At 37.7% G+C, this 27,733-nt stretch overlaps 1 protein-coding gene across 2 annotated transcripts; it reads right to left on the bottom strand.

The window, feature by feature from the left end:
• Nucleotides 1–1,994: 1,994 nt before the first annotated feature.
• Mcoln3 (mucolipin TRP cation channel 3) lies at nucleotides 1,995–27,099 on the bottom strand. 2 transcript variants are annotated; one of them, XM_027935206.2, is made up of 12 exons: nucleotides 26,872–27,099; nucleotides 23,490–23,657; nucleotides 17,406–17,559; nucleotides 16,206–16,290; nucleotides 16,028–16,124; nucleotides 11,113–11,212; nucleotides 8,530–8,642; nucleotides 8,297–8,446; nucleotides 5,061–5,162; nucleotides 4,832–4,954; nucleotides 3,803–4,009; nucleotides 1,995–2,129 (listed from the first exon to the last, which is right to left on the bottom strand). In XM_027935206.2, exons 1-12 carry the CDS (start codon nucleotides 27,097–27,099, stop codon nucleotides 1,995–1,997), a joined length of 1,662 nt encoding a protein of 553 aa, XP_027791007.1. The 2 variants fall into 2 exon arrangements, with proteins under 2 accessions (XP_027791007.1, XP_027791008.1); XM_027935207.2 differs by lacking the exon at nucleotides 23,490–23,657.
• Nucleotides 27,100–27,733: the final 634 nt, after the last annotated feature.

A 27,733-nucleotide genomic window follows, 5' to 3' on the forward strand; every position in this document is an offset into this window, starting at 1 on the left:
TCCTGCTCTAGGCAATGCGGCCATTACTTGCATCAGAATCACCTTGTGCGATTATTAAAAATGCAGATTCCTAGTATCCGATATCACTTGATAGATAAGACTCTATTCTGGTGCTGCCTGGATATCTAGAGTTTTAACAAGATCCCCCAGGGATTCTTATGACTAGAAGCTTGAGAATCAGTATAGAGGGAAAGGAGGCTCACCTTCTTAAAGGAGTATCCAACAAAAGCCAACCCTGGTCTCCTGCGTTAAGGAGAGTGAAGGGCTTGGGAAAGCAATTACTTTCACTCTCCATTCCTTCCTATCATTGCTTTGATATTCTTCATGGTACATATGCACAAACAAGGAGAAATTAGAAATAGCCCATAACCGTTCTCCAACCTAGATCAGTCTATTGTCGGATTTTGGGGTCGTTCAAGAAAGTTAGCGCTGTTACTTTCATGAAATAGTTGAGCTATTGTCTCATGGGCAGCATTACTAAAAATTAGGCTTTGGAATTTATCAGGGATTCCTGCCACAATGAGAAAGCGCAAAGAATCAGAAGAGAGATCTGAAGGCACCAAGTCACTGACTTTAATTCCACGGAAGAAACACAGTGAATGCAGAGCAAAGCAACACTCCAGGCCCAGCCCTCATTGAGTGGCTCCATACCGCCGCTGAAGTTATTATTAATGCAGAAGTTTCTCAAAGAGTAACAAAAAGGGCTTATCAAATAATAAACATGATTTTAAAATTCATTTTGCATCCTACTAAATTCTAAAAATGATTGTAATACGAATATTAGAATTAAGTCCCCCCAAATCCTCAACAGGAGGTTGAGTTTTTTCATTTTTTAAAAGCCACAAGAACTACAAAAAGAGCTTACACTTTTGTAGAACCTCACATTTCAACACCTGGAGTCATTATTGTAAATAGAAGATTTCAGTGTCTCAAAGTCACCTTCATTAAGCCTTTAAAATCAGCAATTTAAAAATCAGTTTCCTTAGAAAAGTTTGCGTTGAGAAACCCTTTATTATACATTATTGAACTCATTTCTATTTGAACAATAATACATAAAACAAATATTCATGTTGTGAAAACCCCTGCAAGTACCAATCGATGGTCTACAAGGAATAGAGAATATTTTTGTATATTTTTAAGGCACACATTTCTCACTTGTTTTTAAATTTTGAGCATAATTATTGTCCAACATATTTTCTGCATGACTGATAGAAAATTATTCCATAAAATCATAACTCCCGGCCCCAAATTGCCTTACCATGAGACTGAATGTGCCTAGGAAAGGCACAGTACATAAAAGTTTTCATAAGGCCACTTAAATACCAATAACATAATCTTTATTTAATATACAATTGGTATTTGGTTTCATTTTCATTTTATGTATACAAACTCTTTCAACTTTGTACTTTAACACTGACAGAAAAGAAAAAAAAACTTGTAAATGAATATTAAAATACCCAATATTCTCCAGAACTAAAAGCAGAATTGATAACAATTGTCTTTCAGAAACAAATATATCACACTGTTAGCTGGTGATGGTTGTTTCATTCTTGTTCAGTCCTTAAGAGAAGATTTTTAAATACAGTGATCATTGGATATACAGCAACCATCCCCACTCCCTCAGGAATGGACACTGAGTTGTCCAAGGTCACTGTCAAACTAGGAATTGCTTTTCATTGAGGACACAATTCATACAGGCAGAGTAAAGAGGGGCACAGAGAACACATTCAAACATTATGACAAAATAAATAAGAAAGAACAATAATCCAATAGCTTCCCTCATCAAAATTACTCTTTAAAAGTAAACCCAGTATAAAACAGCAAGGACATTAAGTATTATTTTTAAAATACAAAAAGTTCTTGGTGAGCTATAGCTATAATTAGCTTTAAATAATAGTATTTGAACATACTGCACCTGATCTCAAAATATTCAAATAGTCTCTTAATTCAGCTACATATTATATTTTCCTCTAGAACACAGATAAACCTAATAGCTACTTTTTACAACAGCAGAACAAAGATACTGGAGATTCCTCTTCTAATCTGTATTTTCCAGAATTGGGTAAGTCCTTGCATTCTGATATAAAGGTATGAAGTTCAGTCTCTGGGAATCCATGCTGCTGGTAGTGCTATGCAGAAGAAGGGAAAAGCTCTCATTAGTAAAGCCCTTAAAAACAGCTTTATTCCAAATACAAAATGGACCATTTGATAAGGGCAGGGATTTTCCTAGAGGGGCAGTGTAGCTTAGGGAGATGCAGCCTCTGGAGTCACCCTTAGGTTTGGCTGATGTAAAGTAGACCTGGGACTCTGCAGCTGCCTTCCTCAGCTCTGCTCTTCCCAGTCCACTTCAGCCCACAATGAGCATGTGGAGTCTGGCTATGCATCTGTCTCCCTTCTGGAGAGACTCCAGTCAGCCACATATAAAACATGGGACCCTCTGTCACTGCTGCAGCCCCTTGGCTTCTATGTCTGTGTGAAGGAAGTTTCTTGGATGAAACCCAACTAATATAGATTGGTGGAGGTGTTTTGGGGGGCTGAGGGGTGGACACCCCTGGTCTTCCCCAGATGACCTCAGCACACAGCTTTTGACACTCCTGAGCTGGTACAGGTTTCTGGACAAAGGTCTGAATGCCTTATAAGGCACCTGTGAACCCTATTGGAGTTACTCCTTCAGGCAGACAGGTTTGTTTAAGGGCCACATAAGCATCAAAGTATAGGATATGAGATCTTTAGGATTCCCTCAACAGAAAGGATCCAAAATAACTCCACCATTTTGCAAGTGCTCTGAGCTCAGGGAGAGAGGGTAACATCTGAAATGTTACAATGTATAATGTTACAATGATTAGCTTGTGCCATCAAACTGTTACTCTTAGCCTTCTGGGATGTCACCCTTGAATGACACAGTTCTCTGCACACAGAGTTGAAGATACTGAATTTTAAAAGCACCATGGGGAGGTATTTGACAGTTACATCTGCAACCTTTCCCAGTCATTTTGGGGGACCAAAGCATACATCTGCCAAACAAGAATCGAAGAGAGCATTTCTTGACCTGAAAGTTGGTCAAGAATGTAGTCATGGCTCAGTCTTCACAAGCAAGGTGATCATAATTATCAACTCCAAATCAGCCTTCTTTTCATCCCTGGGCCAATCATATTTCCATATTTTCATTCTCAGAAAGAGAAGTCCCCAAGGGGAAGTGTCAATTCCAATAATAGACTTAACAGTACAAAGTTATTAGAAATTTAAATATATAAGGATATTTATTCTACTGTTCCATATTTTAAGGGACTCAATGGATTTTTTTAAATATCCAATATGAATGATAATAGCTTTTAAAATCAAGTTTCTGACTGGATAAAGCACAGAGTACTTGCCATAATCCCTTTGCTGCTCCAGAGGCTGAGTCCCTGGGGGTGTGCCCCAAAGAGCATTGCAAAGAGTAATGGATTCAGTTACAGCACACACCAAATGGAGGGCTCAGTTTTTCTTTATGAAAATAGATTTTTAAAGTTTCCCACACAATTCTGGCTTTCTGCAATTCCAGATATTTTATTCACCCAATACTGATCCTTTTAATTCTAATAAAATGTCAGAAAAGTTGCTTGTGAAAGCACAGTTACTTAAAGATAAGACTGTTAACATTCTGGAAATTCTCCTTTGTTTTCAGTTCTGTTTTTGCCTCTAAATTAAGACCTTCCCTACCCTGAAGAAGTTAACATCCATCAACTTTCTTTGGTTCTAAGTGTTATTGTCACCATACAAAATCTAGAATGTTGGTACATATGTCTCTTGGTAAACCTACCTTAATCGTTTCATATGTATCTGTGATCAGCGCAATAAAAAGGCTTAAAATCATGTATATAAAGAGGCTGATGAACGAGTAGAGGTAAATTCTACTAAACATCCAGACCAAGTAACTTTTTTCCTGCATTTTTGCAAATGTGGCAAACATATCATCTCCATTTATCAGGGAGAAAAGGCACTCAGAGACCCTGTTCAGAGAACGGAACTGGAAAAAGAAAAGAGAAAAATTCATTTTCTTCCACATTCCTTCCCATTAGAGACCTGTGTTCAGGATGTTACTTTAAAAATACTGGGACCAGATATTCCAAGTTACCCTTTGCAAACAAATAACCTGAGGTAGTCACAGCATTTGCTTTGTGATGCATATACCACACACAGACCTACTGCTTTTTTTTTTTTTTTTTTTTCTGGAATAAGCAGCCCTTTTTTGGTGCTCCTCTTAATTGGAGCAATCTGAATGGAAGGCAGAAGTACTAAATCTGTACCCCTGGGCCTTTCTAAGATAAGCCTTCCCCTTCCTCTTTACCTTCATAGAAAGAGACCCTGGCATTCTGCAGAGATGTCTAGATCCCAACCATACATGTGTGTATGTTTCATTTTAAAGCTCATTCCATTTAAGGAAAGATATAATTTTCAAGACTGCACCTCTGGTAACAAAGTTTTCAAATATTGCTACCAGTTTCTCTATATACAACTTAAAAAAAATAAAGTCACATTTTAAGAAGGCTTAGCCATGTCCTCCTCTGATATATGCTGATGAATCGAATTGACTAAAATTTGCTGATAGTAGAAAGAACTTAATAATTAACATATTCCAAACAGAATTTGGGACAGTTGAGTGAATCAATGATTTTCTCAAGTTGGTCATACTTTTCTAGTTTATAAATATGGCAACAGTTATACTACCTTCCACATGTTAAGGCTGAATCACAAAATAAAAGAAGTTCCTTTAAAAAGGATAAACAAGCCCTTGGCCCCATTCTAAGAGCTTAGTAACAACAACAATAAAAATGTGGTTTATCAGTACCTTGTCATGGTAAGGGCCCAGCACAATCCATCCACAGAAGCAATAGCCTAAATAAATCATAGCTGCACAGCAGCAAAACCTGATGACATTGGGCAACGCTGCCTGAAGGGTCAGAATAAGGAGCTGGGAAAGTGAGACAAGTCATTAGAATCCCCTTGTTATTGGTCCAAAGCAGAACAATAACTTTGAAACAAATGCCAACGGCATGGCGAATCATGCACTTCCTTACATTGTACTTCTGGAAGAAACCGAGGTACCGGATGACTCCAAGCCACACGAGCAAGGTAGAAGTCCCAAGAAATATGCTACAGACATCATAACTTGTTAGACTCTAAGATGGAGTGAAAAAAAAAATTAGTCAAACAGCAAAGTCATCTGGGCAAGAAATATAGGGTAACTACCAACCAGGGACTATCCAGGGTGCTCAAGATAAAGCAGTAAAAAAACACAAAAAGATTCCCTGCCCTCCTGAGGCTGACATTCTAGATGGAGCAGGGGGAGGCTGGGTGTTCAGAGAGATAGCTGGTGGTAAAGGCTGAGAAGAAAAGTCAGGGAGGGGATGAGGAATGGGGACAGGTTCATAATTTGAAATAGAGTGACCAGGGATGATCAAATGAAAAGGTAGCACATGAGCAAATATCTGGAAGGAATGAGGAAGCAAGTCAAGCAAAAATCTTGGGGAGGAGATTTCCAGGCAGAGGAACCAACAAGTACAAAGTTCCTGAGGCAGGAGGGAGCCTGGTGAGAGAGGGAGCAACTGATAGAATATGGAGACACAAGGTAAGGATAGCATAGGTCCTCATAGTCAAATGTCTTGCTGTGATTGACAGCAGATGGTTAGAGGAGGAATGGGGGGGGGGGGCTATTGCAATAACAGCTAAGAACTGGTGATGGCTGAGACCAGGCTGGGAATAGTGGTGGGGGTGAGGTGATTTTTAAAACTAGACCAATATTGTTTCCTCTTGGCTTACATGTGTGAGAGAGGGAATCAGTGAAAGAGGAATTCTTGATGAATCTATGGTTTTTGGCTTGAGCAACTGAAGAGAGTTGACATTAACTGGAATTGGAAAGGCCATGGAAGAGGCAGGTCTGCACTGTGGAGGTGGGGATTCTACTTCTGTTTCAGGTGAGTTAAATTTGGGAGGACAAGTAAACATCCAAGTGGAGATGTGGCATACCCATTTGGATTCTCAGGTCTGGAATCTAGAGAATTCCAAGCTGGAGATATACATTTGGGGAACATTAGCTAATCGATACTAGATGATCTTACCAAGGCCGTGGCAGAAAAGAGAAGGTGCACAAGCACAACACCTTGAAGGTTGGCAAGGCGAAGGAGAACCAGCAAGGGAAAGTCTGAATACCAGTCAGTGACTCAGGAGGAAAGCCAGGTAAGTGACAGCCTTGTGGAAAAGTGCCACCAAAGACAGAATGATCAACAGTGTTAAAAGTTGCTGACACATCAAGATGGGGATAAATAATTGATTCATGGACTTAGCAACATGGGAGATCACTGGAAGAAAGACTCCACAGAGTGGCAGGGCAGCCTGATCAGAATAGATATAAGGAGAAAGGGAAGGAAAGAACCACAGCAATGAGATAACTACTTTTTTTGAGGACCTTTGCTATAAAAAGGGAATCTGAGAAATGGGGCAGAAGCTGGAATAGAGAAATAAAGCTGAGATTTTATCCCTCTGAAAGGAGAAAAATGCTAGGGGATGACTACCTGGGAGGGAGAGGGAAATTGATGATTCAGAGAGAAGGGAGATTAGCTGGAGCTGTGTTCTTGAGTAAGTGAGTGGGGAGGGCACCTATTAGTCACAGTAAAGAGGAAAAAACAGAAGGTATGGGCGCTCATGCTTATAGGTAGGTAAGGGATGTGGGAGTTTGCCAAAGTTCTGTTTTGTTTTCCCCTCTTGGTCTTGTAAAATAAGAAGTAAGGTTATCAGCTGAGAGTGAGGATGGGGTCAGAGGTTTCAGAAGAGAAGGAATGATCATCTGTGAGACAGGAGGAATGAATAGTCTAGGAAAATGGAGAAAATTTATTGGACACCAATAAGGACTCATGGAGATAAGTGATCATTGAGTTTGGTAAAAATAAAAATATACTGCAAATCTACCACTCCTTCTTCTTTCTTTCTTTTTTATTTACTTCCTAAGCACATGCCCCAGGATCCCTTGCAGTACAGTTTGACTGGGTTGTCTCCAGTAAGATATGAAAAGAAATGAGGTCTACTACCCTTGAACCAGGGTTATAAAACAGGGGAAAGTTTCCACCATTACCTTGGTGTATGTATATTTAGGGATAGTTTCACTTCCCAGAGGCCACCCATTTGTGAGGTGACCCAGTGTGGATCATATAGTCAGGCTGAGCCTTAGGGATGGCAAAACAAACAAACAAACAACAAAAAAAAAAACACGAGGAACTTGGGTCCCTGAAAGACAGCAGGGAGCTGAGCTACTTGCCATCCTAGAATACCCACCCTGACTATTACTAAGAGAGAGATAAGCTCCTCTTTGATCTGAGCCATTGCGTTTGTGGTCTCTGCCCAGGCTCATCACTGGCTCCCTTTGTGACTCAAGAGTCATAATTAGTTGCACCAAGGCTAGAAAAATGTAAGATTGAGCAAGACTATTTTGAACAATATTAGTTTTTTAATTTGGTTTTTATTTTGGGGGAAGAATTTCTTTCAGAGCTAGGTGAATCATAACTTAAAAAGGATAATCTTGGAGCACATCAATGGGAAAAACAAGTAAATGAGAGTATTTTCTGAATAATAAGAAACAAATGCAAGCACCATACCATAGTACCTTGATCTTACTTTTCCCTCTAACCCATTATTTTTTATGTTGAGGATTTTAATATGTCTTTTAAGATTTTTTTAAACTCTCACCAATATTATCTTGGTGTGTGTATGAATTTTGTTGTGTTTAAGAATTTACAGACCCCACCTGAAGAGTTCAGATTCAGAAGGTCCAACAGGGCATTTTTACTGGGCATCCATAATTTTGACACAGTGGCTTATGGAGTATACTCCAAAAACATCTGCCTAAGAGACTTCCTGACTAGAGTAAATAAAATTACTGTTATCAATTTCAACTTTACTCAACATAAAGCTTGGAAGAAATTATTGCCCAGCCTAGTGGTACCATCTGTAATCCCAGCAGCTGGGGAAGCTGAGGCGGGAGAATCAAAATTCAAAGCCACCCTGAGCAACTTATCGAGGCCCTAAGCAACTCAGCAAGACCCTATTTCTAAATAAAGTATTTTTAAAAGGCTGGGGATGTGGCTCAGTGGCTAAACACCCCTGGGTTCAATCCCTGGTACCAAAAAATACAGAGAGAGAGAGAGGGTGGGGGAGGGAGAGAGAGAGAATGAATTCTCACATTCTGCAAAAATATATTATCATTAATCCAAATCAGATACTAATGATGGAAATGTTACAAATCATTAGGAAAAATATTTACCTTAGCTTGGATTTCCATTTTCAGAATTGATCCAATGATTGTCAGTATGTCACTAATGATAATCATAATGTACCATCCATTGACAAATTCCATTTGATCAGAAACAGAAACTTCCTTCTTATAATGGAAGAGGAAAAAATTGACAAATTCCTTTAGAGGAAAGAAGAGAGGTACAGTGAATTTCCCTCTCTATCAAAATGCCATCTGCATTCCCAGAAAACATCAGCTCCTACCTGTTGAAGCTGAAGTCCTCTAACCACAGACCTGAAGCAGAGGAGTAACGAAGACAAGCAAGTCAGAATGACAGCAGCATCAAAGATCATCATGTAATGAGTGTTCTTCTGAACTAGAAGCAAAGAGCATACATAGTTTGTATGTGGTAAGACATTAATATGGTGGCATCTACTTCTTTTTCAGAATAATTCAGAAAATTCCAACTTTCTTTCCAGAAAGACAACAAAGAAAAGAAGACCTGACATTCTTCCAACCAGCATTTAACTAAGATTGAAAGCCCTTCTTTTGAAAATCACCATGGCCATCAATCAAATAAAATTATCAGCTTGTGATCTTTTGTTCTAAATAGAATTATCCTTCCCGCACCGCCTATTAACAGCTATTTATCTGGGTGTAAATATTCCTTAAGTACCCACTATTCATTTGCCATTTTAGAGTTTGGGACACAGTAACAGACAAGATAGACAAGACTCCTGGTTTTCTGGAATTTCTGTTGTACTGAAGTGAGACAAGTTAAGAAGTAAATAAGTACATGGACAAAATACTTTCAGATAGAAGTCAGGGATATAGACCAAATAAATCACAATAGCTGATATGTAATGAGCACATTTCTTGACATAGCACCAAGTCCTTTATATGTTTATTTATTTTGTTTGTTTGTTTGTTTTGTTTTTGTGGTGCTGGGGATTGAACCCAGGGCCTTGTGCAAGTTACATAATTTGCCCAAGGTGATGTAAGTAGCAAAGTCAGGGTTTAAACCTCTGTCGGCTGTTTCCAGCACCTGTCACTCTATATTGTTAGTTCTTATCATCCCTAGGGGACTTGTTAGAAATGCACCTCAGAAACTCTATGGGTCTTCACATCCTCTAGGTGATGCTAATATTTGAGAACCACTGTAGTGTGTGGAGCGGTTGGGGTGGGAAAGTGGGGAGGAGTTCTGTGTATATTGCATAGTAAGAAGTCTCACCTAGGGGGCAGTAAGTTTTAGCTGATACCTGAGTGATAAGAAAGGGTCACCCACTCAGAGCTTTTGGAGAATCAAAAGTACAAAGTTGCTAGACATGGTGACATATGCCTGTAATCCCAGTGACTCAGGAGATTAAGTCAGGAGGATCAAAAGGCCAGCCTGTGCATCTCAGCAAGACTCTTTCTTGAAAAAATAAAAAGGGCTTGGAAGGTAACTCAGTGGTAGAGTGCTTGCCTACCATGTGTGAGGCCTTGGATTCAGTCCTTAGTATCATAAAAGAAAAAGTTTAGAATCTGGCTACATGGGTAGAGTCAATGAAGAAAGATGGACAAAGGCCTCAGCTCTGCTACAGAACTTATTTCTAGCCAGTTAGACTGCTCTATACAGATATAAAGGTAAAGTACTTAAGACTAGTTCTGTCCTGAAGCATCCTATTTGCCAAGGGGCACCTAAGGGCTACACAATGGCTACATCTACATTAGAAAAACTTCAAAACCAAGAAACAAACATTGAGAGGAAGCCTGTGTGCCAGGAATAGTATTTCATATCCTCTAATTTTCCCTAAAGTTTGTGGGAAAAAGCATTATGGTGTTACAGATGACAAAACAGGTTTGTCTTTGAAATAAACAAGTTTGTGATTGAAATAAACTTTGTGATTCAAGAGCCTCATATATTCAAAGTTGCCTGTCAGTGCAAAAAAAAACTACAATGCAGAAATTTCTTTTCATTTACTCATATTATATCATTATTTCATTATTACTTTTGAACTTGGTAAATCAATTAGTAGGAACCCCTAAAACAGTAATTATCCAAATACTGTCTGAGCAAGGATTACTACCCATTCCTGGGTGCAGATACCGGCCATGATCCCTTTTCTCAATGGAATCCAAGAACCCCTGACCTAATTATTAAGCACCCATTGTTATTGATGAGGGATAGATAAAATGTATAGATCTAATTTGGATCTAAAATCTAATGGATAGATAATCTATCCATAAAATAGAAAGACAAATTCTTTCCAGGCAGTTTTCTCAAGTCCTTAGTCTCCAGCTGCAAAATTCTTGACAGTATTCAGTATAGACCTGGATTCTAAGAGTAGACCCTTTTCTCCTTTAGTCTACTTTTTAACCTGGATGGAAGACAATTATAACATGTGGGATGCTTCAGGGTAAAATCATACCTGACTTCTCCCTGGTTGCATGACCATAGACACTATGCATAACTTCTGAGCCTTGGTTTCTTCCTCTGTAAACAAGGATTCAGCCTCTCACAAAGATATTTTAAAATATTAAAAGGAGAAAAATGAAGATAAAAATATGCAATATGCATTCAATAAATATCGATTTGGTACATGTAGATTATAGCGGGGTCTATGAGTATGTTCTTGGTAAGGAGTAGGCAAGCAAGGACACGTGGACAATGGAAGGAGTCATTTCAATACTAATAACTTACATATTACCTGAAATATCAGGTATCTACTGATACTGCAGAGAACTGGGGACTTGGGAATCTTTTAATTGGTGCTCCACACATCTTTTGGGCAGTGATTTAATAATCATTTTACTTTTTTTTTTTTTAGTAAGCATTCCAAAAATGAGTAGAACTTATTACTTACTTGATCCAGATACATGCCAGTCTTTACATTCCCGGATGGAAATGTCATTATCTAAACTTATCTTAATTCTTCCACTATGAGCTTTGTTGTCAAATGTTATCTGTGAAGAAATAAAAAAGGTCAAAGACATATGTACAGTTTTTGAAGCTAAAATACCACGATGTACTGATTGAGAAGCAATTCTTTTGGTACAGGAGATCCAGATTCCCATCTCCAACCTATTGCTACCTCTATTCAACCTTGGGAAGTTTTCTTTATTTCTCTGTGAATTGAGAAGATTGTAGGAGTCTTCTATAGAGAACTTTTAGTCTCCAAAACCCTGTGTTTCTAGGACAGCACTCCACCCCTGCACACCTTCTATAACAAGAGTACCTACTCCGTCTACGGGTTCTAAGTCCCTCCAGACACCCTCTTGATGTGGTAAGAGCTGGTGCTGCTATGTTTTACCCTAACTTCCAGCAGGGCCTCAGCTGGGGGTAGATTTTCAGTGCTCCTGCAAGTTTTACTAACACAGGCGCTCATTCTGTCTTGACACATTTCAGGTGGAGCTTTCAAAATGTTCATTCTGGGCCTAGATTATGTGGTCACTCTAGCTTCACATATATTATAAAGGGCTTGGTGACAGTAAGTCGCCAGCCATGTCTTGCTTCTGGGATAACCAGTAAAACACAGGGCAACAAGCAGAGTGAAGCTATGCTGAAATGCCCCCCACAGGCCTCCTGCTGTCTTCCCCTTCTAGCTGCCTCCCTCTTCCATGCAGGGAAAGGGAAGACAAGGCAAGAAAATCAATCCTTGCCCCACAGCACCCCACTGCCCCTCACCTCCCCTCTCTTCTTCTCTCCCTCTCAAATCCAGAAGCAGCTTTGTTGAAAGTCTGTAATTTGAATAATTTTATTGAAGCTTCTTCATGTGAGGCAGTCAGATTCACTTCAGATATGAGATTTCAAATGGGTTTAGAATCTTGTCACTCTGTTTGTCATGATGAATTACAAGCTTCTTTCCTCCACAAGTAACAGAGAGCACTGTCATTGACTGTTCTTCACAGTGGCTAGAAGACCCAGAACAGCCTCATGCAATAAAAATGCTCAGTATTATGTGGCAGAGTCAGAAATCCTTGCCAAGGAGAAAATGTTTTGTTTGAAGAGCATTAGAATCTTATGAATAATAGGTGCTCATTAAATATCTGGAATGAGTAAACCATGATTTAATGTCAATCGCATCTCAAATAAGGTTCAGAAGAAGCTGAATGCCTCATACAAAAAAAAAGAAAAATATATTGGATAGAATTAGAAAAAATTAAAAAGCACAGGGGAAAAAAATTGGTAAATTTGAAAACACAGCAATAAACACCATCCAAAATGAAAAACACAGAGAATAAATATTGAAACATGAAACAAATAAGCAGAACATTAGCAAAGCTATGGGACAACTTTGAGTGACCAAATATACATGTAATTGAGTTCTCTAAAAGGTGAGGAGAAAATGACAGAAAAATATGGAAAGAAATCATGACAAATAAATATCAAATGCAATAAAAACTACAAATCACCAACCAAAGATGCTCAATGAACCTCAAACATAGGAAACATGAATAAAATAACCTCAAGGCATTTCACAGCCAAACTGCTTAAATTAAAAAATAAAGAGACAATGTTAAAAAGAGTCAGGGGGAAAACACATCCTGGTCAGAGAAACAAAGATAAGGATGACAGCAGATTTCTCATCAGAAACAGTATAAGATAGAAGAGTTACATCTTTAAAGTACCATGGAGGGGAAGGACAAGATATCTATATCCAAACTGTATTTTAAAATAAAGTCAAATTACTTATTCAGATGTAAAGCTGAAAGAATTCATCATTGGCTGACCTGGACTGTAAGAAATGTTAAGGGAGGTTGGGGTTGTGGCTCAGTGGTAGAGTGCTTGCCTAGCCCGAGTGAGGCATTGGGTTCAATCCTTAGCACCACATTAAAAAAAAAAAAAACTAAATAAACAAAATAAAGGTATTGTGTCCATCTACAACTAAAGATATTTTTTAAAAGAGAAAGAAATGTTAAAGAAAGCCCTTTGTCAGAAGGAAAATGATACCAGATGCAAAACTGTTCTACAAACAAGAATGGAGTACACTGGAAATGGTAGGTACATAAGAAATATACAGATACTTTTCTTATCATTTTAATCATTTTTTAAAATAATTGGCTATTTAAAGAAAAATAATAATAAGGTATAACCAAAGAGTAACAGGTGAGTGATCTGATAAACTCACATGACAGCATCGTGTGCTTTCTACAGAGCTTTATAACTCCATAACACATACAGAAATAAATTGTTGTATGAGTTTGTCAAGATGAACCCAACTACCATGTACAACCCTTAAGCTCTAATTTTAAAAAAGGAAAGAAAGAAATTGTGTGACAACAATAACATAAAAACTAAGATGGGAGATGTGCAATCATGGTTATAAGGTTCTAAAACTACTATTCATGCAGTAAAGTAGCATCACTGGAAGGTAGATTTTAGAGATGTATACTATAAGCCCCAGGATAAAACATCAAAGAGGTATAACTAAAATGAGAAATGAAATAATAAAAAATACTTAATCAAAAAGGGCAGAGGGCTGGGGATGTAGCTCACTGGTAGAGTGCCTGCCTAGTATGTGTGAGGCACTGGGTTCGATCCTCAGCATCACATAAAAACAAACAAATAAAATAAAGGCATTCTGTCCATCTACAACTACAGAAAAAAAATTTTTAAAGAGGGCAGAAAAAAAGGGAAAACATTAATAACCACAAAAAAATAAATGTCCTAAGCATGCTAATGAAAAGAGATTGTAAGACTGGATAAAAAAGGATGACCCAATTTTATGCCTAACCAGAAACCCACTTTAAATAAAAAGACACAAATAGACTAATATTAAAAAGATAAAAAAGATTTAGCATGTTAACACTAATCAAAAGAAAGCTGAAGAGTAAAGAATGTTATCAGGGTTAAAAACTACTGTTTCATAATGATGAAAGAACTAATTCTTCAAGAGAATATAAGAATCCTAGATATTTATTCCTCTAATAAAGATCTTCAAAGTACATGATGCACAAATCATTAAAGTACTATGCATGATTGAAAATGCGCTGTTTTTTTTCCATTATAAATCTAACTGGGGGCACCCACACAAAGGTTTAAAAATAGCTGTTGAAGGTCAAGAGCGGTAGCTCCGTGGTAGAGTCCTTCACCTCACATGGACAAAGCCCTCTGTTGAAACTCCAGCACCACAAAAAAACAAAGGCAACAACAAACACGGAAAACCAAGAAGAGTAGTTGTTTTCTAGTACATAACAAATACTTAAGTCAGTCCTGTATATATATTATCTCACATCTTGGTGATAATCTTGTCAGTCAGGCAGACATTGATTTTTGTTTTATAGATGAGAAAACTGAGGTGCAAACCACATAAGTAATTTGCCTAACATTAGATAGCTACTAACTGGTGAGCTGAAATTAGACTTATCTAACTCCAGATCCCCTACATTTTGTATCAGATATATGCTGTGTAGTCCATGTTTCCTTCCAAGGATACAGGTGCATTAATGGCTTTTATGATTAAATCACTTCATAGGACACAAGCTCTACTGCAGTTCTGTGAGATACAATGCTAAATTCACCATAAAGAGGCATAGCTTAGGATGATCCACCAATAATGTTGAAAATAAAATAAATCTGCCTGTGGCTAAAAAACCAGTTTGCTGATACCACTGAACTGGGCCACTGACAAGGGTCCAGATCTCATAAATATTTCATTTACCTGTCCCACAAATATTTTTGTCACCTTTATTTTTGCTGAGGGATCACAACATTAACAAAATGGTTCCTGACTTCAAGGGGCTTTCTACCAGCAGGTAGGGGGGTGAACAAAAGAGGAAGCCCACAAAACACCTAGGAGTTCACTGTGTAGAATGTATTTCTAACCAAGGAATCACAAAGAAGTCCATGAAGAAGGTAGAAAAATTAGAAAACACCTGAAAATTGTCATTTCTTGAACCCAAGAGAGAAAGAATAAAGAGAGGAGATTGTGGATGATAGCTGAAGTTTAAGAAATCAAGTAACACTGATAATTCATAACTTGCTGATAATATTAGGATCAAAATATGTAGCCTAATTCTAACTAGTCTTATGGTTTTAGTGCTTTTTCTTGTTAAATGTTCTGTATAACTATTACATTACATTATATGCTAGATTTTTTTTCTAACCTCAATCTCTGAAAACTTGTGTTTTTTTTTTACAATTAGCTGACTATCAGAAGCATAGCTTTTGATTAAAACGACCATTGAAGTAACAAAAATCTGGATCATATGAAGCCAAGTTGTTTCAAACGCTCTTCTGCTATGACCAAACAGTAGCAGGTGAGTGATCTGATCTTGTGAGCTGTTAAAATCACATGAGAGCATCTCTTGCTCGCTAGAGAGCTTTACAGCTCCATCTGCAACTGGAATTCAGACAACATAGAAGTGATGGGGTGGGCGGAAGGAGGAGAGACATTCAGAGCATTCAGAGGCAATGTGAGAAAGCCACTATGAGCAATAACCCGAAGGCTAAACCATCCACAATGAGGAAACTCAGTAGGGAACCCTGGACTCACAACCACACACCTCTGCTCCTTTCATGTATGAACATCAACTCTGCGCCGGACACTATTCTTGGTACTGGAGATAAGACAAGCCCCTGTTGTTACAGAATTTCTCAAGTAGATAATTTATAGCAAAATAGAGCTAGCTGTATCCATACCCCACTTACAAACATTCATGTGGAAATATTTTGTCATTTTGATCTTGCCTCAATACAAGTATGTGAAGCATATAACTAGATAAAATGATTTTTTTTTCCTCCAGATTGGAACCGAATTCAGTGCACCTCACACTTACAGTCAGAGTAAAATCATAGCAGTCAGGGAGCTCCTGATGACGAACTGTCTGCAGGTTAATGGCTTTCAGTTTAAACTGAAGCTCCACTGTCACCAGTCTAGAAAAGAGAGGAGGCATTGGCTCAGCGGCAGCACACACACAAACAAACACAAGTTACGTTCCTGTCTGTTTCCCTTACCTGTGGAAGTCCAGCGTGAAGTTGAGTTTATTTTCTTCTGATGTTCCAATATGAAAAGCCTCACCCGGTTCTACAAAGAAACATTCTGCCACAGAAAGAAACAAAAACATGATGTAGTGTCTAAAACAGAAAAATAAAACTGCATTTTGAAATGATAGCACATTTAAGATCAGTTATTCAGAGCCTCATGTTTTTCTGAAATAAGATTTTGGAAGCTAGACATCAATACCACTTGGTTACAGGGCCTCCTGTGTTTTTAAGACACGAGAGACCACAGCACTTCTGGGTTGGTTGGGAGATGGAGACTCTAGCTCCTCCTTAGAATGCCCTCTTGCTTCCTTGTCTTTTTAAGCCTAACTCTGAGTGCCTCTCACTTCCTTTTGGTATCCTAAACACAGGATTTGAAGCATTTGCAGTGCTTAAGATTTTCTAAATGGTTTAAATGCCTTGTTTTTAAAAATATTATGTGTTGACAATTTTTTCTCTATAAGCAATTTTTTAATAAAGAAAAGCATTTTAGCCAGGTTTGGTGGTGTGGCACACACCTATAATCCTAGCAGCTTGGGAGGCTGAGGCAGGAGGTTTGTGAGTTCAAAGCCAACTTTAGCAACAGCGAAGGGTTAGAAACTCAGAGAGACCCTTTATCTAAATAGAATACAAAATAGGGCTGGGGATGTGGCACAGTGGTTGAGTGCTCCTGAGTTCAATTCCCAGTACCAAAAAAAGAAAAGCAGCATTTTAGAAAAATTTCACTAGTTGCTACCATTGTCCTTTACTATCCCTCTTAATACAATACATAAAGAGTTTGTGAGCCCATGATGTGTCGTAGACATACTACTCATCTCTTTAATTGACTTTTGGGCATGAGAGGTGGTGTAGTATAGTGTCCAAGCACAGACAGCCTGGGCCAACTTTCAGTGCTGCCTCTTACTAGCTCCATCCTGAGCAGAGCTCTTAACTCTCTGAGCCATACTTCAACCTTCTATGGGGGATGATAATAAACCTTGCTTTATCTGGGTTTCTGTGAGGATTCATGAGTTGTAGTAAAGGCTTAGAACAGAAGCTGACACAATGACTTCCGTATAATTCTTACTATGCCCTAATAGTGACCATATCAATGTTTTCAGAGATGAAATAAATGATTTTAGGTACAAAGCAAAGAGTTAAAAACTAAACTTCCAGCTTATAGATGAACATCACCTGTTTCAATTTCGGGATCAATGTCAAAAGTGTCATTTCCAGGACAGATGCTTCCTTGCTTGTAGAAATGCTGACAGATTGCCATAGCAGACTGCTTGGTCCCCTTGTTTTCATAAGCGTGATTCCCAACTGAAATGTTGTGCAGCTCCAAGTACTGCGACCAAAAAGAAATAGAAAGTGGCATGCCAGCCAGGGCAGAGGTGAGCCATGATGTCCCTCCCTCCCCAGCTCTGGCAGGTTCCCACCTCCCCTCAGGGCAGAGATACTAATATGCAGAGTAAGTGACTTGCTGCTGAGCACCTGGAAGGCTAAGGGCAAAGAGCACCCTTGAACTTGAATTCTGGTTTCAAGACTTATCTCTGTCTGTCACACATTTTCTGAGCTCTGGTTCCTTATCTGCAAAACTAAAGCCTGAAACCACACCATCTTTGAGGTTCTTTCCTTCCTTAAAGAACTATGTCCAGAGACTGATTGTTACAGTCAGTGTGAGTAAAAATGTTGTTTATCTTTGAAATATTTCCTACAAGATCAGAGTTCTACTTACAACTATAATAGAAATGGGATACACTTGTTCCAGGCTCACCATTTAAACTTTTTCTTTTAAAAAAACGGAACTTAATTTTTATAATACAGTTTAATCACTTTCTTGGAAATGTTTCCCTTGTTTCAGTGAGTCCTCTAAATAAAACAAAAGAATACTTTTACAAATAAGAATCCTATGGTACCTTGAAATAATTGCCAATGTACACCTGATGGATTTCTGTAGACGGTTCCAGAGCTTACCCTGAGCAATACGTTTAGCACAATTGGTGATATAAAGATAGGTATGTGATACCTGTCTCTCCTGGAATTAACAATTTTGTATGATGGACACAGAACAATAATTCTACAAAAGATGCATGGGAAACATGCCTTGATAAATGAAGGAAATAATTTATAATATGGGCCTATGCGGTACATTCCAAGCTGGGCCTTGCCAAGGTCACCAATGAGCAACATGTTACCAAATCTATGGTAGTTCTTCATCCTCATCTAACTTCACTCCTCCATTGTGTTTGATGTGAGATGAGTGTGTGGTTGGAAGGCAGTACCCTGGGGAACTTCTGAAGACACTGCAAAGGGCACTTAAGTGGCTGTGACCTCTGTGGGGCTTTAATCAGGCTGGATATCTGTCCCTCTGGCCTCTGCAGCCTTGAGAGGAAATTATTACTCAGATGCAAGATCCCAAATCATCCTTTGGATGATAATATACAAACATAATTAAAAGCTGAGTAGTGATGTGGCACCAAAAGCAAAGAAAATTAAAACTGATTGCTCCTGATTATAGAATGCTTGTTTGTGGCCCTTCTATGATCTCCAGATCCAACCACCTATAATGAGTCTTATGAGCTCATTCGCAAACATCTGAGCTCCTGTTCTATAACTCTCCTTTTGTGGAATAAAACCACAAAAGAATAAAAACACAATTCTGTGTTGCTGCACACTGCTTATGGAGCTATAGACATATTTATAAAGATAGTCTATATGTTTCTATCTTTAAATCTATATCATGGGAAATATTATGCAATAAGGTCTCTGACTCTAGGTGAATTCTTTAGAAAATAACCAAGAAATGGTAGAGCAGGTGAGTGGGGAAAAAAAGGGAGGCGAACCAGACACAGGAATTTATACAGTATGAGTTAAAAGAATAAAAGATTCTAAGAAGAACTTAAGGCCTTTACACATAAGCAACTGGCCAAAAAGAGGCAGCAGTCTGGGGAGCAGGTGGAAGAGAACTCAAAGCTGCTGTGGACTGGCAGCTCTGAGGAGCAGCACAAAGCACAGTGAGCAGCGGATTGGGAGTCACCTCATCCTCGCGCTGGCCAAAAGCTGGTAGTGTGTGTGGGGGGAATTTCTTCAGGAAAAAGACAAATCTTTGAGAATTGTCCAAATTTAAGGGGCAGATGAAAGAAAAGGAGTCAGTGAAGATGACTCAAAAATGACTGAGGAAGTAAGATGAAAGTCAGGACCTAGCATTAAAACAAAATAACTAGGTCTTTGACACTCAAATGTAGATGCACAGGTAAAACATGAAAAGCATAGTAAAATGTGAAACTGTTAAAATTGCAATATTTGATCAGAATGAGCCCTGATGGTTATCCAGCTAGATGCCATCTGAGGTCTAAGCTCTTTAGCATGAACCATTTCCAACTCCACAGATACATGTGGAATAACTCATCTCTTAACCATAAAAATTCTATTTGTTCATAAAAATAGATAGTATTCATCCTCAGCTAAAAGTGAGTGCTTGGAAGATAGTTGGGACTCACCTGCCCAAAGAAAATCACCATGGTTAGTATTATTTATTTACATACTAGTGCAGTGGTTTGAATGTAGTATGATCCTCCCAAATTCTTATGTTAGAAATTAAACCACAATATGATAATACTAAGAGGTGAGACTTTTAGGAAGTGATTAGGAAGGAGAAGCCCCTATGAATGGGATTGAGAACATTATAAAAGGACTAAAAGTAAGATAGGTCCTTTAGCCCTTCCACCATGTGAGAACACAGCCTGCAGATGCCTTGGTCTTAGATTTTCTAGCCTAAGAACTGTAAGAAATGGATTTCTGTTGTCTATAAGTTACCCAGTCTCAGGTATTTTATTGTAGTATCAAGAATAGACCAACTAGGATGCAACTAGGATAAAGAATCTATATGGATTTTTACATTTAAAGAATATGGAGATCTGATAAGCAGAATGACCCGAATGCCAAATATTGTATTTTAAAGATTGATTTTAGGCCTGTCAATAATAGCAAAGATGTTTTGTAAAGAATTTTAATGGACTGTTTATCTCTTGCCTCTAATTAACACACTTCCCCCCCCCCCAAAAAAAAAAACTTACTAATTTCGTGCTGAGTACCTTAGAGAAATTTAATACACTTAAAATGAAAAATCTCAAAATCAAGTCTCTTCAAAATACAGCGCCATTTCTTATTCAAAACACTAGAAAAACTAGAAATAGTAGAAACATACGTCAATTTTGTAAAAGCTATATATGCTAAACCCAAGGCCAATATCATTCTAAATGGAGTAAAATGGAAGCATTCTCTCTGAAAACTGGAACAAGACAGGGATGCCCTCTTTCACCACTTCTATTCAAACATAGTCCTTGAAACTCTAGCCAGAGCAATTAGACAGATGAAAGAAATTCAAAGGGTACAAATAGGAAAAGAAGAATCAAACTATCACTCTTCGCTGATTCTATACTTAAGAAGACTAAAAAAAAAACCCCACCAGAAAACTTCTAGAATTATAAATGAATTCAGCAAAGTAGCAGGATATATAAAATCAACACCCATAAATCAAATGCAATTTCTCCTCTGAAAGAGAAATTAGGAAAACTACCTCATTCACAATAGCCTCAAAATAAAATAAAATAAAATTCTTGGGAATCAACTTAACAAAAGAGGTGAAAGACCTCTACAATGAAAACTACAGAACACTAAAGAAAGAAATTGAAGAAGACCTTAGAAAATGGAAAGATTTCCCATGCTCTTCGATAGGCAGAATTAATATTGTCAAAATGGCCATACTACCCAAAGTGCTATACAGATTCAATGTGATTCCAATTATAATTCCAATGTCATTCATTATAGAAATAGAAAAATCAATCATGAAATTCATTTGGAAAACTAAGAGACCAGAATAGCCAAAATGATCCTTAGCAAGAAGAATGAAGCAGGAAAGCATCACAATACCAGACCTTAAACTATACTCCAAAGCGATAGTAACAAAAATGGCATGGTATTGGCACCAAAACAGACATGTAGACCAATGGTACAGAATAGAAGACACAGAGACAAACCCACATAAATACAGTTATCTCACACTAGACAAAGGAGCTGAAAACATACATTGGCAAAAAGATAACCTCTTCAACAAATGGTGCTGGGAGAACTGAAAATCCATCTGCAGCAAAATGAAATTAAACCCTTACCTCTCACCACGCACAAAACTCAACTCAAAGTGGATCAAGGACCTAGAAATTAGACCAGAGACCCTGTGTCTAATAGAGGGAAAAAGTAGGCCCAACTCTTCATCACATCAGATTAGGCCCCGACTTCCTTAACAAGACTTCCAAAGCACAAGAAATAAAATCAAGAATTAATAAATTGGATAGATTCAAACTAAGAAGCTTCTTCTCAGCAAAAGAAACAATCAATGAGGTGAAGAGAGAGCCTACATCTTGGGAACAAATTTTTGCCACACTCATGTCAGATAGAGCACTAATCTTCAGGATATATAAAGAACTCAAAAAGCTTAACACCAAAAAAAAAAAAAAAAAAAACCAATCAATAAATAGGCTAAGGAGCTGGACAGATACTTATCAGAAGAAGATATACAATCAATCAACAAATGTATATGAAAACATGTTCAACATCTCTAGCAATTAGAGAAATGCAAATCAAAACTACTCTAAGATTTCATCTCACTCCAGTCAGAATGGCAGTTATCAATAATACAAACAAAAATAAGTGTTGGCAAGGATGTGGGGAGAAAAGGCACACTCATACACTGCTGGTGGGATTGCAAATTGGTGCAGCCAATCTGGAAAGCAGTATGGAGATTCCTTAGAAAACTTGGAATGGAACCACCATTTGACCCAGCTATCGCACTCCTTGGTCTATACCCAAAGGACTTAAAACCAGCATACTTATAGTAGCACAATTCACAATTGCTAAACTGTAGAAGCAACCTACATGTCCTTCAATAGATGAATGGATAAAGAATATGTGACATGTATACATAATGGAATATTACTCAACATTATAAGAGAATAAAATTATAGCATTTGCAGGTAAATGGATGGAGTAAGAGAATGTCATGCTAAGTGGAGTTAGCCAATCCCCATAAAACCAAAGGTTGAATGGTCCCTCTGATAAGTGGATGCTGATTCCAAATGGACAGAGGCATGAGAAAAATGGAGGAACTTTGAATTGAGCAGAGGGGAGGGAGAGGAGGGGGGTAGGTATTGGGGCAGGTGGAAGATGGTGGAATGTGATGGACATTATTACCCTAGGTACATGTATGACTGCACATATGGTGCAACACTACATCATATAAAATCAGAGAAATAAAAAGTTGTGCTGCAATTGTGTACAATGAATAAATATGTGTTCTGCTATAATATATAACTAATTAAAATAAATAAATAAAAAGAGAAATGGAAAAAAACTAATCGCTTGAGCATTATGCTATTTCTTCCCTACAAATTGTAGGACGTAATTTTGTTTAACAATTTATGCAACTTATTTCTATCACTAATTTTTCTACTCCCAATGCTAACCAAAATCTTAATGCCATAAAGACGTATTTTATTCTAACAATTTTTCATCACAGTGCATAGATTGTCTCTAGAAAATGAAGAGTCACAATCACACTAAAATTATGTTTTGAAGAAGAGTTGTAATAATTATGAAACATTGCTATAAACTAACCCAGGTTGGAAATACCAACTTCAAGAACACTTTCAGCTACAAAATAAGATACTTGGGATCTCGCTAAAGTACTATTTCTAGAAAAAAAAATTGATTAGAGACTCACCAGTATCAAAAACAATTTTATTTTTTGTTTGACAGGTAGTCGATAGCACAATAAAATCATTGTAATATATGACATTAAAGCCTTACTTTATTTTAAATGAACTTTCAGATCTTGATTGCTATATAAACTCTGCAAAGTTAATAATCTTACTATTTGTTGAGGCCCTCTGCAAACAGGAGCTCTGAAGACTTAATGAAAACTTTAATCAGGGTCATGGTTAATCATTTAAAATCTTTGAAGTTCCCTTGCCAAGCCCTATCTCTGAAGCTTTTAATTAAGTCGTTAAAGTATCTATTTCTATTAGTGCTAAACAAAAGCTTTTCTCAAATTCTAGTTTCATAAATGTTTATTGGCAATGTTTTTTAAAAGACAATAAAATGACCTTATACATAAGACATTTCCACATGAAACTATTCCCATTCTGTCCTTAAGGGTCAGTTTCTATGATGTATACTGCTACCATTTTCCCAGTCTGTTCCTTTCCCTCATTGACTTACCCGGTTCATTGCAAAGACGATCTGATCATACACATCATTTTGTGTGTACACTGCATACGTGTCATCCATTCGGTCCATATAGCCTTTTAGGAAGAGGTGTTTGAATGCTATAGTGTTCTCTTCTTTAAAAGCTACCACCATCTGGTTACTTAGTCCAAAAAGGACCAGCTTAAAAGAAAAAAGAAACAGTAAGCAGGGGAAAAATCTGAATAGAAAAAGTGGAGGCAGATAGTACAGCGGCTTGAACAGCAAACGAGAGTTTCCATGAATTCCATAGGATACCAAGGAGGTTTGCAGCTGCTGGATACTGCATGGTAAGAGAGTCCAAGTCCCATGGCCAAACTATATACCTAGGCCTCATTTCCAAAATGGTAACAATAAGACTAAAATTTAAAAATATCCTTTCAACTAATCTCTAAGTTAAAGTATATTAATATAATGTGTTCTTAATATTTAGGCAGGATTGACTCCAGAGTTTCACATGAAACTCAATTGTTCACACACAAAAATCTGTTTCACTGCTCTGCTGCCATAGTAACAGAAACCCTTTCAATCACACCCCAAAGCTTGCTTTACTCTTTCATCTTTTCTTCTCTCCCAATCTATTTCAATATCTACTCTATTCTCCCTCTCCCCCAGCCTCCCCGTTTAGAAAGTGTACTCTGAGCCAGCATAGTGGCATGTTCTATAATCAAAGCAACTCAGGAGGCTGAGGAAGGAGGATCAAAAGTTCAAGGCCAGCCTCAGTAACTTAGCAACCTGTCTGAAAGGACTGGGGATGTGTGGCTCAGTAAAGCACCCCTGGGTTCAATCCTCAGTATCAAAAAAAGACTTAGATCCCAGGGTGAGTCAGGGCATATTTTATATGAAAGGGGGAGCAACTCTGAGCACCTATGTGCCATAAACTATTCTAGGAACTTTCTTCATATTTATTAACCAACCCCTCAGCATAGTTCCTAATATAACAAATTTACAAATGAGTTCATAAAGGATCAGAGAAGTTAAACAACTTTTTCAAGTCACAACATTAGCAAGTGTTCAATCAAAATTAGAACCCATACCCAGGAGACTAAATCTAAACTCTCTCCACCCTTTTACACTATGCAAAGCAATGCAGTGCTCCATCAGCAAAGAAATCTTTCCCCTTCTTCCTCCCATTAGGATGTCTGACCAACACCACACGTTCATCCCCTCCACCTAACTTGGCTCCCATTCCTCAGAACCCTCTTTAAGCCAAATGTCCTCATTCAAATTCCAATAAGATGAGAGTTTGATGACCAAAAAAGTCTCCAAAGATTTCCCAGGATATTTTTACCAATTCATTCAAATACATGAATACCTTCCACATGCCAATACTGAGCTGGGTGCTGAGGACATAATGAGGTCATTGCCCTGAAGGGCCTGATGACAGACAAGAGTAAGAGTGACTGAGATTATAATTCAGAGACTAAGCCAGGTAGAGGGAAAGGATGATTCTTAGGAGGGTGCCTGTCATTGTAGACATTTTTCTTCTATTGCTACAAACACAAAAATCTCCAACTTAACAGAAAGACTCCTTTTTTATAAAAAGAGATAAACTGTCACCATGTCACCCTCATTTGCTCAGTGACAAAGTTGCCTTTATGTGATATTTGTTTGATTGCTCAAGTACTAGTAAAGAAACATTACAATAAAGAAACCCTAAGTTTCTTGTTAAAAGCTCACCTAAACACCTTTTACATGCTTATTACCAACAGGCTTAAACCACTGGCCAATTTTCTTGTTGACTACTCTACTAATTATAAGAAGGTTAGATGGACTCCCTAAAAGATTAAAGCACACTGAGAACCTAAGAGTTAGAGGATATAAACCTGAGTTTGAATCTCAGTTCTACTCTTCCAGTTTCCTGACTATGACATGTTATTTTGTCACATTGAGCCTCAGTCCCCTGTGTGTAAAATAGAGATCCCATTACCCACCTCCAATTTGTTGTGAAAATTGAACATGATGATGTCTATAAAAATATTTAGTCTGGTCTACAGAAAATACTCAGTGTGGTACCTATTATTATTTCAAGCAATAATACTTTCATTTAGTTGATACATAGTCCCCTATATACAAAACAACACAGATAAACTTTATTGTGACACATTGTTTTAGCACCTGGAAATTAAGATATTCAATTCAAAGTTGACAAATACTATACTGAGAATCCAGAATCTGTTTTGAGGGTGAAATATTAGAGAGAGAGTACACCTGCCTCTGAAGTCTTGATTCTGCCACTGACTAGCCATATTGGCTTTTTTAAAACTATAAACATCAGTCTCCTTTTCTGCAATATGAGTAATGCTAGTATTTTATTAATTTTAAATAAAATGGTTTGTTGGAATTAAGTAAAATAATATACTAGAACAGAGTATCATCCAAATGTTCATTTCCCTTAACATAACCTCCAGTATTAGAAACACATGCAAGCATTCTACCAACTTCATAGGATTATAGGAATTACCCTTTGTGTCTCCCAGTTACAAAGCAATTAAAATTAGTAATGTCAGGATTTTATTTTTTTCACAAATCTCTCTTTCAACACCAGTTGTCAATCAAAAAGAGAAAGCAAAAATTAACAAAAGAAAAAAAAAACCTATCATTTACTTTCACCATTAGCATCTGCTTGTTTTGTTTTGTTTTTCTTCCTTCCTTTCTCCCCGCCCCCCACTCCCTGCCCTATGGTTTTTAACGAGAGATAATTACTCTCATCAGAAGGAAAACATATTTTCAAAAGAATGAATTACAACTACTATATATAGGCATCACAAAATATGATTTTCAAAGAAATTTAAAAGATGTCAAGGCAATTAGATTCAAAATTTCCCTATTAATTAAAATGGTTCCATCTCTCGCTGGCTAATGACAATTTTCATTTAACTTCATATTCTCCCTCTGCATAGTTCTCATGGTCACAGGGCTGTGAGAATCCAAGAACTTGCCTTTAGCAGAAACCTATGACATTTTTTAAGAGAGATAAATGTCCAGAAAACCAAGTAGGAAGGAAAAGGAAGTCCTCCTGTTAGGTGATGTCTAGTTTCCATGGCTGATTTAGAAATCACCCCACAAACACACACATATACACATACTATTAAACCTATTGATTGGAATCCAAATATTAAAATTGTCTATCCCTGAAAACCAATTAGATCTATGGCTAAAATTACAGTTTAATTAAAGATTAAAAGAAAAAAAAAGCCAAAGCTTTTCACTAATTTTAAGGAGAAAAAGGTTGAGATCCTATGTTTCCTTATTTATTATTCTCCATTATGCGCGAATTTACAAATTATTTTCCATTGTTCTCTTGCTATTTAAAGACGCTTTTACCAAACTCACTCCTGTGATCTGAGCTGCTTACCTGGATAGTCACCATTGCAATTTTTAGAATTTGTATGGCAAGTTTCCATGGCTTTCTACCTCGAGCCCAGAACTTCTCACAAGGATTCATGAAAAAGAATTTGAGTTTTCGCCTCATCTGGTCTTCTAACAGAAGCTTCTCAGATGGAGATGTTTGCTGGTTAAAGGTGCAGCGATTTTCCTCTTCATGAGAAGTGCAGCTACTTATACCTGTCTCAGGATTTTCCATCTCTAGGGAAGAAGATAAACAAGAGCTCTAGTAGGTGAGTGAAAACACAAGTCCATGTTGCTTGAGAGTTCAGGTTAGTTCAGGAAGAAGTCCAAACACAGGTCTGGTATCAAATAAGCACAATTATTCTAAACTGCACTTTATATGCTTATAGAATCAATTAAAATACAAGACATCACATTCTCCATTTATTTCTATTACTAAGGGAATTTCCACCTTGTGAAAGTTATCAAATTCAAGAGCTGCTCCTATCAGTAAAAGATTATATGCATGTATTATGTATTGTGTGTGTGTGTGTGTATGTATACACATAGATAGATATATGCTCTCTATCTCATTAAGTAACAGATATACTTAGAGCAAAGATTGGAGTCCTGAGATTCTGGGTAAGAACTTCACAGGGCTGGGGATCCAAGATGGCGGGCCAGAGGGAGGCATCATTCTGTGTCATCCATGACCTAGGTCTCAACTAGTGGGAATACGGCTTTAGCTGAGAGTGGTAGAGGACCCCTCCACAACTGATCCTGCACAGGAATCACAGCCACTGTGCTGCACAGGGCCCAGGCCCTCAGAGTTAGAAAAGGACTTCCAAGTACTGGCCCATACAAATCTTGCAGGTGCCTTAGCAGAACCA

The sequence above is a fragment of the Marmota flaviventris genome, chromosome 10 (genome assembly GCF_047511675.1).
Source record: "Marmota flaviventris isolate mMarFla1 chromosome 10, mMarFla1.hap1, whole genome shotgun sequence".
NCBI classification, from domain to species: domain Eukaryota; kingdom Metazoa; phylum Chordata; class Mammalia; order Rodentia; family Sciuridae; genus Marmota; species Marmota flaviventris.

Excerpts from the sequence above, each read along its gene's own strand:
- Mcoln3 (XM_027935206.2), bottom strand. The coding sequence starts at position 27,099 with ATGGAAAATCCTGAGACAGGTATAAGTAGCTGCACTTCTCATGAAGAG. Across the intron at positions 17,560-23,489 it reads TCGTCTTTGCAATGAACCGG|TACTTGGAGCTGCACAACAT; the intron begins GTAAGTCAATGA and ends TTTTGGTCGCAG. Across the intron at positions 5,163-8,296 it reads AAATGGAAATCCAAGCTAAG|AGTCTAACAAGTTATGATGT; the intron begins GTAAATATTTTT and ends ACTCCATCTTAG.